This window comes from Mustela nigripes, chromosome 10 (genome assembly GCF_022355385.1).
Source record: "Mustela nigripes isolate SB6536 chromosome 10, MUSNIG.SB6536, whole genome shotgun sequence".
Lineage (NCBI taxonomy): Eukaryota > Metazoa > Chordata > Mammalia > Carnivora > Mustelidae > Mustela > Mustela nigripes.
In genome coordinates, this window is record NC_081566.1 from 64,140,807 (window position 1) to 64,157,067 (window position 16,261).

Sequence of the window (16,261 nt, forward strand, 5' to 3'; positions counted from 1 at the left end):
CAAAGTGGATGCACCAACTTGCATTTCCACCAAGAGTGTAAGAGAGTTCCCCTTTCTCCACATTGTCTCCAACACTTGTTGTTTACTGTCTTGTTAATTTTGGCCATTCTAACTGGTGTAGGGTGGTATCTCAATGTAGTTTTGATTTGAATCTCCCTGATGGCTAATGATGATGAACATTTTTCCATGTGTCTGTTAGCCATTTGTAAGTCTTCTTTGGAGAAGTGTCTGTTCATGTCTTCTGCCCATTTTTTTACATGATTATCTGCTTTTTGAGGGTGAGTTGAGGAGTTCTTTATAGATCTCGGATACCAGCCCTTTGTCTGAAGTATCATTTGCAAATATCATCTCCCATTCCATGGGTTGCTTCTTTGTTTGTTGACTATTTTCTTTGCTGTGCAGATGCTTTTGATCTTGATAATGATCCACTGGCATTTTTCAAAGTGTTGGAAGAAACAATCCTAAAATTTGTATGGAACCAGAAGAGACCCCAAATTGCTAAGGAAATTTTGAGAATGAAAACCAAAACTTGGAGCATCATGTTGCCTGACTTCAAACTTTACTACAAAGCTGTGATCACCAAGACAGCATGGTACTGGTACAAAACCAGACACATAGACCAGTGGAACAGAGTAGATAGCCTGGATATGGACCTGCAACTGTATGGTCAACTAATCTTCAACAAAACAGGAAATAATGCACAGTGGAAAAAAAGTCTCTTCAATAAATAGTGCTGGGAAAATTGGACAGCTATGTGTAGAAGAATGAAACTTGGCCATTCTCTTACACCATACACACAATAAACTCAAAATGGATAAAAGACCTCAATGTGAGGCAGGAACCTATCAAAATCCTAGAGGAGAACTTAGGCAGTAACCTCTTCAACATTGGCCACAGAAACTTCTTTCAAGATATGTCTCCAAAAGCAAAGGAAACAAAAGTGAAAATGAACATTTGGGACTTCATCAAGACCCAATATTTTATTTTTCTGTTCTTTCCCTTGACTCAGGGGACCTATCTAGTAAGAAGTTTCTACGGCCCATATTAATGTGATTGCTGCTTGTTTTCTCCTCTAGGGTTTCATGGTTTCCAATCTCATATTTAGGTCTTTCATCCATTTTGAATTTATTTTTGAGTATAGTGTAAGAAAGTGGTACATTTTCATTCTTCTGTATGTTGCTGTCTAGTTTTCCCAACACCGTATGTTGAAGATTCAGTCTTTTTCCACTGGATAATCTTTCCTGTTTTCTCAAAGATTAGTTGACCCTAGAGATGAGGGTCCATTTCTGGGCTCTCTATTCTGTTCCATTGACCTATGTATCTGTTTTTCTTGCCAGTACCTTACCATCTTGATGACTACAGCTTTGTAATACAGCTTGAATTCCAGAATTGCGATGTCTTAAACTTTGCTTTTTTAATTGTTTTATTTTTTATATTTTTAAAATATAAATTATATATTTAAAAATATTTTATATTTTTTATTATTATTTCTTTCAAAATTGCATTGACTATTCACAGCTTTCTAATTCCATACAAATTTTCAGTTTGTTTGCTTTAGTTGTGTGAAAAATATTGGTGGCATTTTGATAGGGATTGCATTAAATGTGTAGATTGCTTTGGATTGTATAGGCATTTTAACAATATTTGTTCTTCCAGTTCATGAGCATGGAACATTTTTCCATTTCTTTATGTCTTCTTCAATTTCTTCATCACTGTTCTATTGTTATCAGAGCCCAGGGCTTTTACTTCCTTGATTAGGCTTATTCCTATATACCTTAGTGGGTCTGGTTCAGTTGTAAATAGGATGGATTCCTTGATTTCTCTTTCTGTTATTTCATTACTGGTCTGTAGAAATGCAACAGATTTCTGTACATTGATTTTTGTATCCTGTGACTTTACTGAATTCATATATCGTTCTAATAAATTTTTAGTGAAGTCTTTCAGATTTTCTCTATAGAATATCATGTAGTCTGTGAATAGTGCAAGATTGACTTCTTCCTTGCTAATTTAGATGTCTTCTGCTTATTGTTGTTATGTATTGGTGAGGCTAAGTACTTCCGGTGCTATGTTAAGTAAAAATGGCAAGAGTGAATACCCCTGTCTCGTTCCTGACCATAGAGGAAATGCTGTCAGGTTTTTTTTGCCATTGATGATGATTTTAGCTATAAGTCTTTCATATGGTCTTTATGATGTTTAGGTATGTTCCTTCTATCTCTACTTTCTTGAGTTTGTTTTTTTTTTTTTTTAATCAAGAAATGGTACTGTATTTTCTCAAATTTTTTTTTCTGCATCTACAGAGGTCATATGTTTCCTACCCTTTCTTTTATTAATATGGTGTATCATGTTGATTGATTTGGGAATATTGAACCACCCCTGCTGTCCAGGAATAGCTCCCACTTAATTGTGGTGAATGATTCTTTTAAAGGACTATTAGATTCAATTTGCTCATCTCTTGTTGAGAATATTTGCACCTATGTTCATCAGGGTTGTTGGCTTCTATTTCTCCTTTTAATTGGAGTCTTTTTCTGGTTTGGGAATCAAAGTAATGCTTGCTTTATGGAATCAGTTTGCATTCTTCCTTCCATTTATATTTTTTGGAAGGGTTTGAAAAGAACAGTTATTAACTCTTCTTTACATATTTGATACAATTCCACTGGAAAGCCAGCTAGTGCTAGGCTTTTGCTTATAGGGAGATTTTTGATTACTGATTCAATTTCTTTGCTAGTTATTGGTAGGTTAAATTTTTCCATTTCTCCCTGTTTCATATTTTGTAATGTGTACTTCTCTAGTAATTCACCCATTTCTTCCAGAATTGCCCCATTTGTTGGCATATAGTTTTTCATAATATTCTCTTAAAATTGTTTATATTTTGTGATCTCTCCACTTTCATTTATTATTTTGTTTATTTGGTTCCTTTCTCTTTTCTTTTTGATAATTCTGGTTGGGCTTATCAATTTTACAATTCTTTCAAAGATCCTCCTTCTGGTTTCTATGATCTGTTCTACTGTTATTTGTTGTTTCTGTATCATTTACTTCTTCCCTAATTATTATTATCCCCTACTTCTGCTGACTTTAGGCTTTATTTGCCATTCCTTTTCTAGCCCTTTAGGTCTAAGGTAATATTATGTATTTGAGTCGTTCTCACTTCTTCAGGTAGGCCTGTATTGCTATATACTTCTTCCTTATGTCCACTTTGCTGCATCCCAAAGTTTTGGACAATCATTTTCTCATTTCATTTGTTTTCATGTATTGTTTTATTTCTTCTTTAATTTCCTGGCTGATCCATTTATTCTTTAGTAGGATGTTCTTTAATCTCCACGTATTTTTGGTCTTCTCAAATTTTTTCTTGTGACTGACATCAAGTTTCATAGTGTTGTGGTCAGAAAATAGCTGTCATGTGATCTCAATCTTTTTGTACATATAAAGGTCTGATTTGTGACTCATTATGTGGTCTATTCTGGAAAATGCCCCATGTGCACTTGAAAAGAATTGAAAAGTGTATTCTGCTGCTTCATATAAAATGTTGAATATTAAGTTTATCAAGTCCAGTGTGTCTTTCAAAGCCATTGTTTCCTTGTTGATACTCTACTTAGGAGATCTGTCCATTGCTGTAAATGTTAAAGTCCCCTACTAGTATTGCAGTATTATTAATGAGTTCTTTCATGTTTGTAATTAATTGATTTACATATTTGGGTACTTCCAAATTGGAGGCATAAATATTTATAATTGTTTGATCTTCTGTTGGATAGACCCCTTTTACATGATATAGTGCCTTTCTTCATCTCTTGTAACAGTCTTTGGTACAATATCTACTTTGTCTGATACAAGAATGGTTACACCAGCTTACCTTTGATATCCATTAGTATGATAAATGGTTCTCCATCCCCTCAATTTCAATCTGTGTGTGACTTTAGGTCTACAATGGGTCCCTCATGCCAGCATATAGATGGGTCTTATTTTTCATCCATTCTGACATCCTATGTCTTCTTATTAGAGCATTTAGTCCATTTGTATTCAGAATGATTATTAAATAGGTACAGATTTAGTACTATTTTATAACCTTTTTTTCTGGTTTCTGGAGGTTTTCTCTATTTCTTTCTAGTATTTGTCACACTTGATCTTTCTCAAAGAGTCCCCATTAATATTTCTTGCAAGGCTGGCTTGTTAGTCATTAACTCCTTTAGTTTTTGTTTGTCTGGGAAACTCTTTATCTCTCCTTCTATTCTGAATGACAGCCTTGCTGGATAGAGTATTCTTGGCTGCATATTTTTCCCATTCAGCACTTTCAATTTATGATTCTACTTCTTCTGGACTGCCAAACTTCTGTGGAGATATCTTCTACTAACTTTATTTGTCCTACCTTGTAAGTTAGGGACTTCTTTTGTCTTGCTGCTGTTAAGATTTTTTTCTTTATATTTTGCCTATTTAACTATGATATGTCTTGGTGTTGGCCTGCTTTTGTTGATTTAGTTGTAAATTCTCTGTGCCTCCTGGATTTGGATGTCTATATCATTCCCCAGGGAAGTTTTCAGATATAATTTGCTCAAATAAAACTTCTGCCTCCTTTTTCCTCTCTTCTTCTTGGATTCTTAAGATATGAATGTTTTTTACACTTTATGATGTCACTGAGGTCCCTAAGTTATGATCCAATATTTTTCCTGCCCTCTTCTTTTCAGCTTCATTATTTTCCATAGTTCTGTCTTCCATATCACTTCTTCATTCTTCGTGGTCATTACATCCATTTGGTTTCACATCTTGTTACAGCATTTTTTGACCTGATTGGTTTTTAGGTCTTTAATCTCTGCTGTAAGGGACACAGGGTGTCTTCTATGATTTTCCAAGTACAGTTAGTATCCCTATCTTTGTTGCTTTGAATTCTGGATCAGGCATATTACTTATCTGTTTCAGTTAGTCCCTGACTGTGACCTTTTCTTGTTCTTTCTTTTGGGATGAATTTCTCCATCTTGGTATTTTGTCTAGGTCTCTGTCTTTTCTTCTGTGTCTTATAAAATCCTGTTATGTTTCTTGCTTTTTGGAGCAATGGCCTTATGAAGAAGATATCATATACTGTACAGGGCCTGTTGCTTCACAGAGTGTCTCTGGTATGTGTTATGTGTACTCCGCTACTGTGTTTTGACTATTCTTCCCCTCAAGTCAGTCATCTGCAGAGGATATCCTTGACAGTAGGGGAGCAATGTTTGGACTTTATCCAATGTGTAGTGAGTTTTAATTCTGTGTGTTCTGGTCTGCTTGTTAAATGAGACCTGATGTTATTCACTAGAACTGAAGTTTTGCAGAACTCTATGTGCAGTTGAGGTGGGTGAGTGTGGAGATTTCTGCTAATCTTCTGGGGGAGGAGCTTACTGCTCTGGTTCTCAGGCACACTTGTCCAAGAAAGAGAAGCACTTGCAGAACATAAGGGGTGGGATGGGTGCAAACAGTATAGGCCTCCACTCCTGACACTCTTCTGCTTTCTGAGTTTAGTTTATGTTAGTTAGTTAGAGGCAGGGGAGGGGAAAAGCACCAGCCCCACCCTCCATTCATAGAAAAGGGATTCCCTACCACTGCTATCAGGGAGCACTCCCAGAAGAGTGAAAATTCTCCCTTGATATATTTCAGGTGTCCCTGAGATCCCTCCCTTCACCCTATCTGAACTTCTACCCACCAGGCAGCAGAGTGACCCCTGTGTTCAATTCCAGGCATTAAACCTCCAAACATTAGTGACCTGGCATGTAAGGGACTCATATTGGTTGTCTGGGGTAAAGGCTTGCCACACTGGGACTGGTACAGGTTTGTCCCAGAGGGCAGTTGCACCAAGGCACAGGGGCATGGAATGTGTGGTAAAGTACAGCAAATAACAAGCATCTAGGTTAGTCACCCCAGGAAGTGTCTCTGTGCCTATGCTCTGTGGTGGGTGTAATGGTGCCCATCAGCTCTTTTGTTCCCCGAAAGACAGTGCCACCTCTTTCAGATGAACTCCAAAAGGTGAGACAGTTTCTCCCATGTGTCCCAGGGGATCCTCAGATCACGCTGTCAGTTCCCAGACTTCTTCACTCTTTCTTCACGGGAGCACTTCAGTACCCACTGAACTTAACATCCATACTCACAGCATTGACCTCTAAAACTCTAATATTTAAGCTCTAATGCTCGTAAATTTCACAAAAATCAACTGCTCTTGCTTTCTTAGTCAATGGCTGTGGGAAAGTATTTTCCTCCTGTGATACTCTGCCTCTCTCTCTCTCTCTCATTTTCTTTCCTCTATACATGACCAAGGCTCCCTCTCCTCCACAGAACTTATAACTGTATCTCACCAAAAGGATGACTCCCTATGTCCTACCTTCTATGATGTGGCTTCTTGTCTCCTTCTAGTTGTGTAGTTTGTTCTGTCAATCCTCATATTATTATCTTGTCTATTCAGAAGGATTTGATATTCATCTAGCTATGTTTCAGGATTGAAGCAAGCTTAGGGTCCTACTACTCCACCAACTTAGCTCCTTCCCACCAACCCTCTTTTTTTTTCTCTTTTTCTTTTCTTTTCTTTCCTTTTTTTTCCTTTTCTTTTCATCTTTCTCATGCTGAAAACACTTTGGATCTATGCTCTTAGCAAACTTCACATATACAATTACTCTGCCTTCTTTCCTGAGGATTCCATCCTCAGTCTTGTTTCTCTGGTGCTAAAAAATGGATGGTACTGGTTTCCATCCTACATTCCATCCCACCATGCATCTTCTCATCCAGGAAGGAGAGAGCACCTCCATTGATCAGAAGAATCAGTTTTTGTGGAACTTGTGTCACCTTGAGCAGTTGTCTGGCCCTGAACCATCACTCTCAGTGAAGATGAGAGGCATCTGTCTGATGACTGGCCTGAACAGCAGGTTACCCCTCTATCCTTCAGCCTGTCTCATTGTCAGGGATGCTTCTCCTGATGGTCTCAGGCTTATCAGAGCCCAGAATTACACATAATGGTGGAGTCAACCAACCAAAATCCACATGGAGGCCATGTGAGGGTGACAAGGTGGTCTGGAAGTGAGAGAAATAGCTAGCAATCTGATCCACCTGGGAAGATTGCAGACATCTCATGATTTGTTTTCCCCATTGCCATATTTTCACCTTTGCCACCTTTCTCATTTCAATGTTATTTTCCAGAAATGTCCACAGACACAGTGCTGAGAAACTGCTTGTGGTTCCTATGAATGTTCTTCTGCTCTCGGTTCCTCTCTCAGCCCCTAAAAAAAGATAGAGTTAAGTTCCTTTCCCCTAGTGTTGACAAAGAACCTTTGTGTTGACAAAGAACCTTTTTTTTTTTTTTTTTAAATTCAATTAGCCAACATGTAATACATGATTAGTTTTTGTGTAGTGTTCGGTGACTCATCAGTTGCATATATACCCAGTGTTCATCACATCATGAATCCCCCTCAGTGCCCATCACCCAGTTATCCCATCCCCCACCCACCTCCATTCCACAATGCCAGTTTGTTTCCCAGGGTAAAAAGTCTCTCATGCTTTGTCTCCCTCTCTCATTTCCACCCATTTACTTTCCCATCCCTTCCCCTATGATCCGCTGTATCAGTGAAACCATACAATAATTGTCTTTCTCTGTTTGATTTATTTTGCTTTACCCTCTGGTTCCATCCATGCTGATGTAAATGGTAGGCATTCATCCTTTCTGGTGCTGAATAATATTCTGTTATATATATGAGCCATATTTTCTTTATCCATTAATCTGTCACAGGATATCTCAGTTCCTTCCACAGTTTGGCTATTGTGAACATTGTTGCTGTAAACATTGGGGTGCAGGTGCCCTTTCTTTTTACTACATCTGTATCTTTGTGGTAAATACTCAGCAGTGCAATTGCTGGGTCATAGAGAAGCTCTATTTTTAACTTCTTGAGGAAAATCCATATTGTTTTCCAGATTGGCTGTACCAGCTAAGAAACTAGATAGATACACAGTGGAAAGGGTAAACACTGCAGGAAAGCAAAGCTTTCAAGCCCCCAAAACATGGAAGACATTTTCCACCCCATTACCTCACTCAAAATGTCCCTGATGCATTTCTGGGCTTGAGAATGGTTTTTGTGTTAATTGATAAAACAAAGAGTAATTAAAGTCTAGCCATGGAAGTCTCCACTCTCACTGCCATGGGGGTCATCAGTCACAAAGGTCCATCTTTATTATACATAGAGTCTGTCTGTGCTGATCGGCCTTTCTGCTGACATTGATTTATAACCCCCAGACACTATTTGCAGAGGCAGAGGGAGAGGCCTGAAATTCATCACCTACTTTACATGTTGCCTAGTGAGGCTGGACCAGGTGCCCCTCTGCCTTCCTCTGTTAATTCCCACACTGTAAACTTGTATCTTATTCATGGTTCATTTGGTGCCACATGAACAGACACTTCTCCAAAGAAGACATATAAATGGCTAGCAGACACATGAAAAAATGTTCATCATCATTAGTCATCAGGAAGATTCAAATCAAAGACACATTGAGATACCACCTTACAACAGTTAGAATGGCTAAGATTAACAAGATAAGAAACAAAAAATGTTGGAGAGGATGTGGAGAAAGGGGAACTCTCTTACACTGTTATTGGGAATGGGTACAGCCACTTTGAAAAAACTGTGTGGAGGGGCGCCTGGGTGGCTCAGTGGGTTAAGTCTCTGCCTTTGGCTCAGGTCATGGTCTCAGCATCCTGGGATCGAGCCCCATGTCGGGCTCTCTGCTCAGCAGGGAGCCTGCTTCCTCCTCTCTCTCTGCCTGCCTCTCTGCCTACTTGTGATCTCTCTCTCAAATGAATAAATAAAATCTTTGAGAAAGAAAGAAAGGGAAAAGAGTAGAAAAGAAAAAACTGTGTGGAGATTCCTCAAAAATTTAAAAATAGAACTGCCTTATGACCCTGCAATTGCACTACTGGGTATTTGGCCCAAGGATACAGATGCAGTGAAAAGAAGGGTCATATATACCCCAATGTTCATAGCAGCAATGTCCATAATTGCCAAACTGTGGAAAGAGCCAAGATGTTCTTCAAAGATGAATAGATAAAGAAGATATGGTCCACAAATACAATGGAATATTACTCAGCCATCAGAAAGGATGAATACCCAACTTTTGCATCAACATGGATGGGACTGGAGGAGATTATGCTGAGTGAAATAAGTCAAGCAGAGAGAGTCAGTTATCATATGGTCTCACTTACTTGTGGAGCATACGGAATAACATGAAGGACGTTGGGAGAAGGAAAGAAAAAGTGAATTGGGGGAAATTGGAGGAAGAGACAAACCATGAGAGACTATGGACTCTGAGAAACAAACTGAGGGCTTTGGAAAGGAGGTGGGTAGGGGGGATGACTGAGCCTGTTAGTGGGTACTAAGGAGGGCACGTATTGCATGGAGCACTGGGTGTAGTGCATAAACAATGAATTTTGGAACACTGAAAATATAAAATTAAATATATAAAAACTTTCTGAATTATATGCCATTTATTGGTGATTTCCGTGTTTTAAAAAGCCCTGAACTCCAGAACTGTGGGGCTGACTGGTGTTCCTAAGAAAAAGAAGGTTGTATGTGCCTCATGACAAAACATCTGTGTAAGTCGTGATCAGTCTCCTCATGCAGGGCTGTGGACCATGAAGTCAGAGGTAATGAATTATCAATGCAGTAAATCCAGGAAAAAGAATAAGGCATTCATGGCATTTAAGATCTGGGACACTATGATGACATCATGGAAAAGATGGTAAAGAGCTATATATGTGGATTTATGAGGTGTAGACTGTTTCCTATTTGTTTGCTTCTAAAAGCATCGTGGGAAGAACAGCTGTGGGGCTGAAGGCCAAACACCTTGGCATTCATAGTGCCCAAGCTGGGAAATGTTACACTTTTGAGCTAATATTTCACCATAGGGATATATGGCAGAAGACACTATCTTTAGTAAGAAACACATGGGAAACCAGGCTGTGGAGTCTTCACTTGGCAAGTGTTGTGACCAGAAGCTCCTAGGAGCAGATGCTCCCACCCTCATAGTCCCTCCAGGAACAATGGCTCAGTGTCTATCCCTCAGTGACTGTAACGGAGCAGCCATGAATTCCAGGAGGCACTGTATGCACGCTCCTTGCTGGATCCCCATTCATTCCTGAGCATGATATGCTTTTTAAAAATTAACATATAATGTGTTATTTCTTTCAAGGGTACAGGTGTGTGATTCATCAGGCTTACATACTTCAGAGCACTCACCATAGCACATACCCTCCCCAATGTCCATAACCGAGCCACCCCACTCCCTCCCCTCCAGCAACTCTGTTTGTTTCCTGATATTAAGAGTCTCTTATGGTTTGTCTCCCTCTCTGGTTTCACCTTATTTCATTTTTCCCTCCCTTCTGCCATGATCCTCTCTGTCTTGTTTCTCAAATTCCTCATATCAGTGACATCATATGATAATGTCTTTCTCTGATTAACTTATTTTGCTTAGCATAATATCCTCTAGCTCCATCCACATCATTGAAAATGACAAGATTTTTTTTTATGTCTGCATCATATTCCATTGTATATATATATACCACATCTTCTTTATCCATTCATGTGTTGATGGACATCTAGGCTCTTTCCATAGTTTGGCTATTGTGGACATTGCTGCTATAAACATTGGGGTGCACATGCCCTTTTGGATCACTACATTTGTATCTTTAGGGTACACACCTAGTAACCTGAACACAATTCTCTTACTCTCTTTCCCAGAGCATCTGTTTTTCACTCAGGGACACACTTGCACTGCTACCTCTCTGGCCTCACCTGTATCAGTGCCTCTCATATTTTATTTACCTGAGAATGCCTTGCTGATTTTGCTAAAATGCAAAGTGATTCTGTGGGTCTCAGCTAAGACCAAGACCCTATATTTCTAAGAAGCCCTAAGGTGACAACTCTGCTGTTGTCCCTGAGCACTAGAAACATTAAGGCCCTGAACCCTGCCTTCCACTTTTTATTTAGAATACTTGGAGCAATAGGTCCACTCCAATATGTGTCTATAGTAAACAACTGGATGGCCACAGGTAAAACTGTTTCTCCTCACGATGTCAGAGACGGAACAAGGAGCTGTGAGGGTGTGAAGTCCCTCAGCCGAATGAGAGGACTTTTAACAAGGAGAGCACCAAACATCTCAACCATGACAAACATCAAGAAGAAAAAGAAGAAGAGAGCCTATAAATTTGACAAAAATTGAACACAGTTTTTATTGAGCACATATTCCATTGCAAGTGAGACACCTTACCAAGGAGAGGGAAAAAAAGAATATATATATATATATATATATATATATATATATATATATATATATATGAATGACATGGACTTTGCTCTCAAAAGACCTAACCATTAGAAGGGCAAAAGGAACCCAAGTAGGAACAAAAAGGGCTAAGGTTCAGGAATAGGAATAAGTTGTGAGAACTCTCACTTAGCAGGGACTTCTCTTCCCGTGGTAAATCAGGGAGAGTTCTGGAGGAACTGATATTTAATGCCTGATGCCCCATGGAGTTTCTTGGACTTTATTCTATCCAGAGTTAAATTTTGAATTTTAAAGTTCCAGAATCAGGCCCCAACAATGAACGTCACTAAATTATGTTTAGGATATACTGACAACTGATCATTAAGAAAAAAAAAAAATGAAAGACTAAAGTTGCACATGGACAATTGCAAGGACATCACCGCTATGCTGGATTTAGGTAGACTCTGGCTCCTGGGCTGCTGGGAGGTCACTCCAAAGGGAGGCCAGTGCACTGCGGTCTCCAGTGTGTTTTCCTGCAAGGAACAGAAGAGGAATCATTCTGCACCTGGAGGTGAGGACTGCTAGGGGGAAGGGCACTGGGACTAGGAGGGGTGAAAATCGACTAAAGTTGGGAAGACACATGGGAAAGAGCAATAAGGTGGCTCCAGAGACTTACCAGCACTTCCAGAGCCACAACAGCAGACCTGCCAGAAGCACCAGGGGCACTATCACGGCCAGGAATATCAAGCCCGTGGAGTGGGGATGCTCTGTGGATATGGTGACGAGAAGGCATCATTTCCATGAAACCAGATCGAAGTGTACCTCCTTCATCCTCTTAGCTCTTTTCATCTTCTACCTCACCAGCCACCCTTCCTCTCTCTTCTCCCATCCCTCCTCAGAGATGGACCCTTCACCAAACCCTCCACACGACCCACATCTGCAGGATCTTGACCCTCAGCTCTTCCATTTCTTGTCATTTTTGTTCTGGTGTCCTTAGATTCCCAAGTTTTTCACAAGGCTCCCCTGCTCTGCTTTAGCCCTACCTGCCCTTGTCCCATCTGGGCCCCAGCTCTTTCTCACCCCAGTAAAGGACCATGTCCTGGCCCCCTAGACTGCTGTGTCTCACTCTACATGACAGGCCAGCTGCCTCCTTGAGTTTCACATCCAAGGACACCTGAAGATACCACGTCCCATCAGCATGGGGCAGGATGTCGCCTCGCTGGGTGCCCTGTTGCTCCTGCTTGTCCCGCATCCACATCACCCACACAGGCTTTGGGTAGAAGCCGGAAACGTGGCACACCAGCAGGAGACGGCCAGGACCGGGACTGGGGCCAGTGGACAGCCAGGCTTCTGGCTTCACTGCAGGGAGAGGACAGGTATTCATAGACTGAGAGTGTAAAGCTTCACATCATTTCAGAGAGACACATCGCTCTACCTCTAGAAAACTTTCACCACTCTCCCTTCTCCCTCTTGACTTCTCACCCTGAATTTGAGGAAATGGTGCAAATGTATGAGTGCAGAGTAGAGAATTCATAGAGGGAGGGAGCAGTACTGACCTTGTCGCTGGAGATATGTCTTCCCTGCATTCAGGAGACCCAACAGGAGCCGGGGGCAGGTGTCACTGAGAAGCTTCTTTGTTATTTCATTGCTAACATGGTTCTGATTGAATAGTCTACAGACCTGTTGAGCCCTTCTTCCTCCTTTTGGAGATGGCCACCATGAGGTGTTCTGGAAACTCAAGTGGTCTGTTCCTTGATAAGCAATCTTCAGGAGGCATACGGATGTTTCTCCAAAGTGAGAATCACAGCTCATTACTGTCTGAACCTGAAAGGGATCTAGGGAAGAGAGACTGTGGGTTACAAAACAGGGACAGTAAAAGACGGAAAATGAGATGAATGGAATTCATGGAGGGAAGAAGTAGAGGGAGAAATTTAGGGGATTATAGGAAATCAAGGGACTATAGAGAAAGATTTGTTTGAGGAGTGGCTCAGACAGTGGAGAAATGGTGGTTGCTGGAGGCGGAGAGAGAGGTGAATGTTTGAGGAAGGAACAAACATTGGAGGAGAGACATAAATGCGATGGGTCTAGAATAGGGAAGGCTTCAGCGGGAGAGCTAGGGTAAAAAACACCCTAGGATGAAGGGAGTGTAGTGGGTATAGGAAACACACAGAAAGGCATTGCTGATCTGACTGAATGGAGAGAAAAGCACGGTTCAAGGAGTCAGTCACAGAGTGAAGGAGCTAGTGTGCTTTGTTGGATGCCAGGGAAAGGGGTGGTCATGGGAGACACACATGGGAGACAGGAGAGCACAGCTGACAGTCAATGAGAGGCGTGGGAAGTAGCAGAAGACATGAAGATTTTCAAAGATCAGGATCTGGATTCTACGCCCAGATGGATGTGATTCCATTTTATGGCAGAGAGAGGTAAGGTTCAGAAGCGAGTGGAGTTCATTTCCCACAGGAAAAAGGAACTCAAGGAGACACGAGTGTCTGTCACCTCCATCCCACCCAGAGGGATCTGAACTCACATTCAAGCCACCAATCGCTGATATGGTTACGGCATGTTGAAATAGTTATAATGGAGTATCTGTAGAATATTTTTTCCATTTCTTTCAGTTCCTGATTGCTGAACTTGCCCTGGGACCATGGCTGCAGGTAGATGAAAGCACCGGTCTTGTTGTCCCAGGCATGAGTCTGCAGCTCATCCAGCCATGCTGAACCTTGATTTTGTGTCCAGGAATGGTTGTAAAATGATGTGGTCAGGATAATTCGGAAAGATACCAGCTCCTGGAAGGCTGTATCAAAAGAATGGAATAGGGAGGAGTAGGAGAGCATTGGGAAAGAGAAAGAATGGAGAAGAAGGTGCCAGGGAGAGGAACCAAGGTCTGAGGACTGGGAAGCCATAATTGTCTCAGGAAAGCAGGTTCTGCCCCAGAGCACTGAGCTACATACTTATCCTTCAGAAGAGGATGGGTCCCTGAGGTCAGAGATGCTCAGATGCACCGGGCTGATACTCTTGACCCCGAGTATGACTGCACATAGAGAATGACACAAATGTACATATGTACACACACCCACACACGGAGATTATACATATGCACACACGTGCACATCTATGAGAAGAGATATACAGAGACACACCTCCACGTGTACACCCACAAACACACACAGAGGATGCACTTAGGCTCCTAAGCATATACACACATAATCAAATGTACACAAACACATGGACACACACACACACTCACTCACTCACACGTACAAAATTGCACCCATTGAGCAGGGTCAGAGTTCTCACCATCTTCACTGTCACCATCTGGGAGGAGAACCACTAACAACACAAGTTGCAGGAACAGCATTGTACTTGCAGATGTTCTTTCTCTCTCTTACAAAGTTGGTCTTTGGTGTTTGTTCTAACAAACCTACCCCACACACAGCCCTTTTCTTCTGACTTCCTTCACCACACACCAGCCTTCCCTGCGTCTCTGTGACATGCTAATGTGCTCCTCCCTCAAGCCTGGACTCCTACTCAGATCTCACTTCCTCTCTTGATCTGACCCTCCTCTCTGGCTTCTAGCTTCTCCCTGTCACCAGCTGCCATCCTTCTCCCTGTCCCCTAGTTCAGTTGCTACAGAATAAGTCCTATGTGGCTTGAAAATGACCCTACATCTTGCACCTTGCCTTCTCATCCAGACAGTAATCGATGAAAACACATGGCTCCCAGAATCCCACCCTGGGTCCTATCATTCTTTCCCTCCTGCCCTTGTGACACCACCCTGCGTCGCACCCTCAGCACAGTTCATTCATATCTTTGACTTCTCATTGCTTGTGTGAAGAAACTAAATCAACCAAGTAAATGTAAAAATCTGTTTGGTTTTATTAGTGATTCAAGAGTTAGGCAGCATCCCATCTGGCAGATAGAGGGGAGGTTTGAGGACTGTTGTAAATGGCAGGTTTTGTAGGAGGGAAGTTGTCAAAAGAGACAGAAGAGCTTCCCTTTAGGGAAGGTCACCTTCCCTTAACTGGGAGAGCAGGGAAGGGGCTTACCGTGTAGATGACTTCCTCTCCTTGGGGATGGAGAGGACACATGGGACAGAGTACCTCACTGATGCTGACCAGAGAATTCATTGACAGGTGAACATTTCTGAGAGAGATGGGAACTGTAGTTAGGTTAGGGATTCAGCAGTTTTGGAGGACTTGGCCTTGCCCCAGGTGCCGTTTAGGCAAATGGATTTCTTTTTAACAATTGCTCTACTTGTTTGTCCAGATACCCCCATGATTGCAAGTCTAACAGTCTCAGCAACCACCAATCTGCGATAATTCTTAGGGAAGAGCCACTATGATCACAGAAACCACAGGACATTGAAACATCTGAAAAATATGCCCTCTGTCTAACTTACATTAATACATATTGACTCACCAAACAGTCACTTATCGCCTGCCTGGATCCACGCACGGTGCTGCACTCATGAAAATACAGTGTTCACAGTGCAATCACCTTATGCAAGGAGTTTTAGTCTACTTGGGAAGTAAAACACATATACCAAGAACTATACCTTTTGGTGCACTGAGTTAGTTTTTCATTTTTTTTTTAATTCCACTGTAATTAACATACCATGTTAATTAGTTTCTGGTGTACAATATAGTGATTTAACAATTCTATACAGGACTTAGTACTCATGAACATAAGTGTAATTTTAATCCTGTTCACCTGTTTCCCCCAACCCCCTACCAACCTCCCCTCTGGGAACCAGCAGTGCGTTCTCTATAGATAAGAGTCTGCTTGTCTGTTTTTTCTTTTCCACTTTGTTCTTTTGTTTTGTTTTTTGATCCCACCTATGAATGAGACCATGTAGTGTTTGTCTTTGTTCAACTGATTTATATGACTTACCGTCATGTTCTCTAGCTCCATTCATGTGTTTGCAAATGGAGAGACCAGTTATCTTTATGTCTGAATAATATGCCATTGTGTGTAGATACCACATCTCTTCTCTTTATTCATCTATCTG

The 16,261-nt window shown here is 41.2% G+C and overlaps 1 protein-coding gene across 1 annotated transcript; it reads right to left on the minus strand.

Annotated features, from left to right (window-relative positions):
- Positions 1-11,517: 11,517 nt before the first annotated feature.
- On the minus strand, positions 11,518-14,740 carry LOC132026262 (T-cell surface glycoprotein CD1a-like). Its single transcript, XM_059414178.1, has 6 exons — positions 14,551-14,740; positions 13,781-14,047; positions 12,810-13,088; positions 12,334-12,612; positions 11,930-12,020; positions 11,518-11,786 (listed from the first exon to the last, which is right to left on the minus strand). Exons 1-6 carry the CDS (start codon positions 14,609-14,611, stop codon positions 11,741-11,743), a joined length of 1,023 nt encoding a protein of 340 aa, XP_059270161.1. The 5' UTR covers positions 14,612-14,740; the 3' UTR covers positions 11,518-11,740.
- Between the last annotated feature and the right edge of the window lie 1,521 nt (positions 14,741-16,261).

Bases quoted from the DNA above. Each gene is read 5' to 3' on its own strand.
- LOC132026262 (XM_059414178.1), bottom strand. From the start codon at position 14,611: ATGCTGTTCCTGCAACTTGTGTTGTTAGTGGTTCTCCTCCCAGATGGT. The intron at 13,089-13,780 runs GTGAGTTCAGAT...TCTCTTCCCTAG, and splicing joins CAGCGATTGGTGGCTTGAAT to ATCCCTTTCAGGTTCAGACA. The intron at 12,613-12,809 runs GTCAGTACTGCT...CTCTCCCTGCAG, and splicing joins GACATATCTCCAGCGACAAG to TGAAGCCAGAAGCCTGGCTG.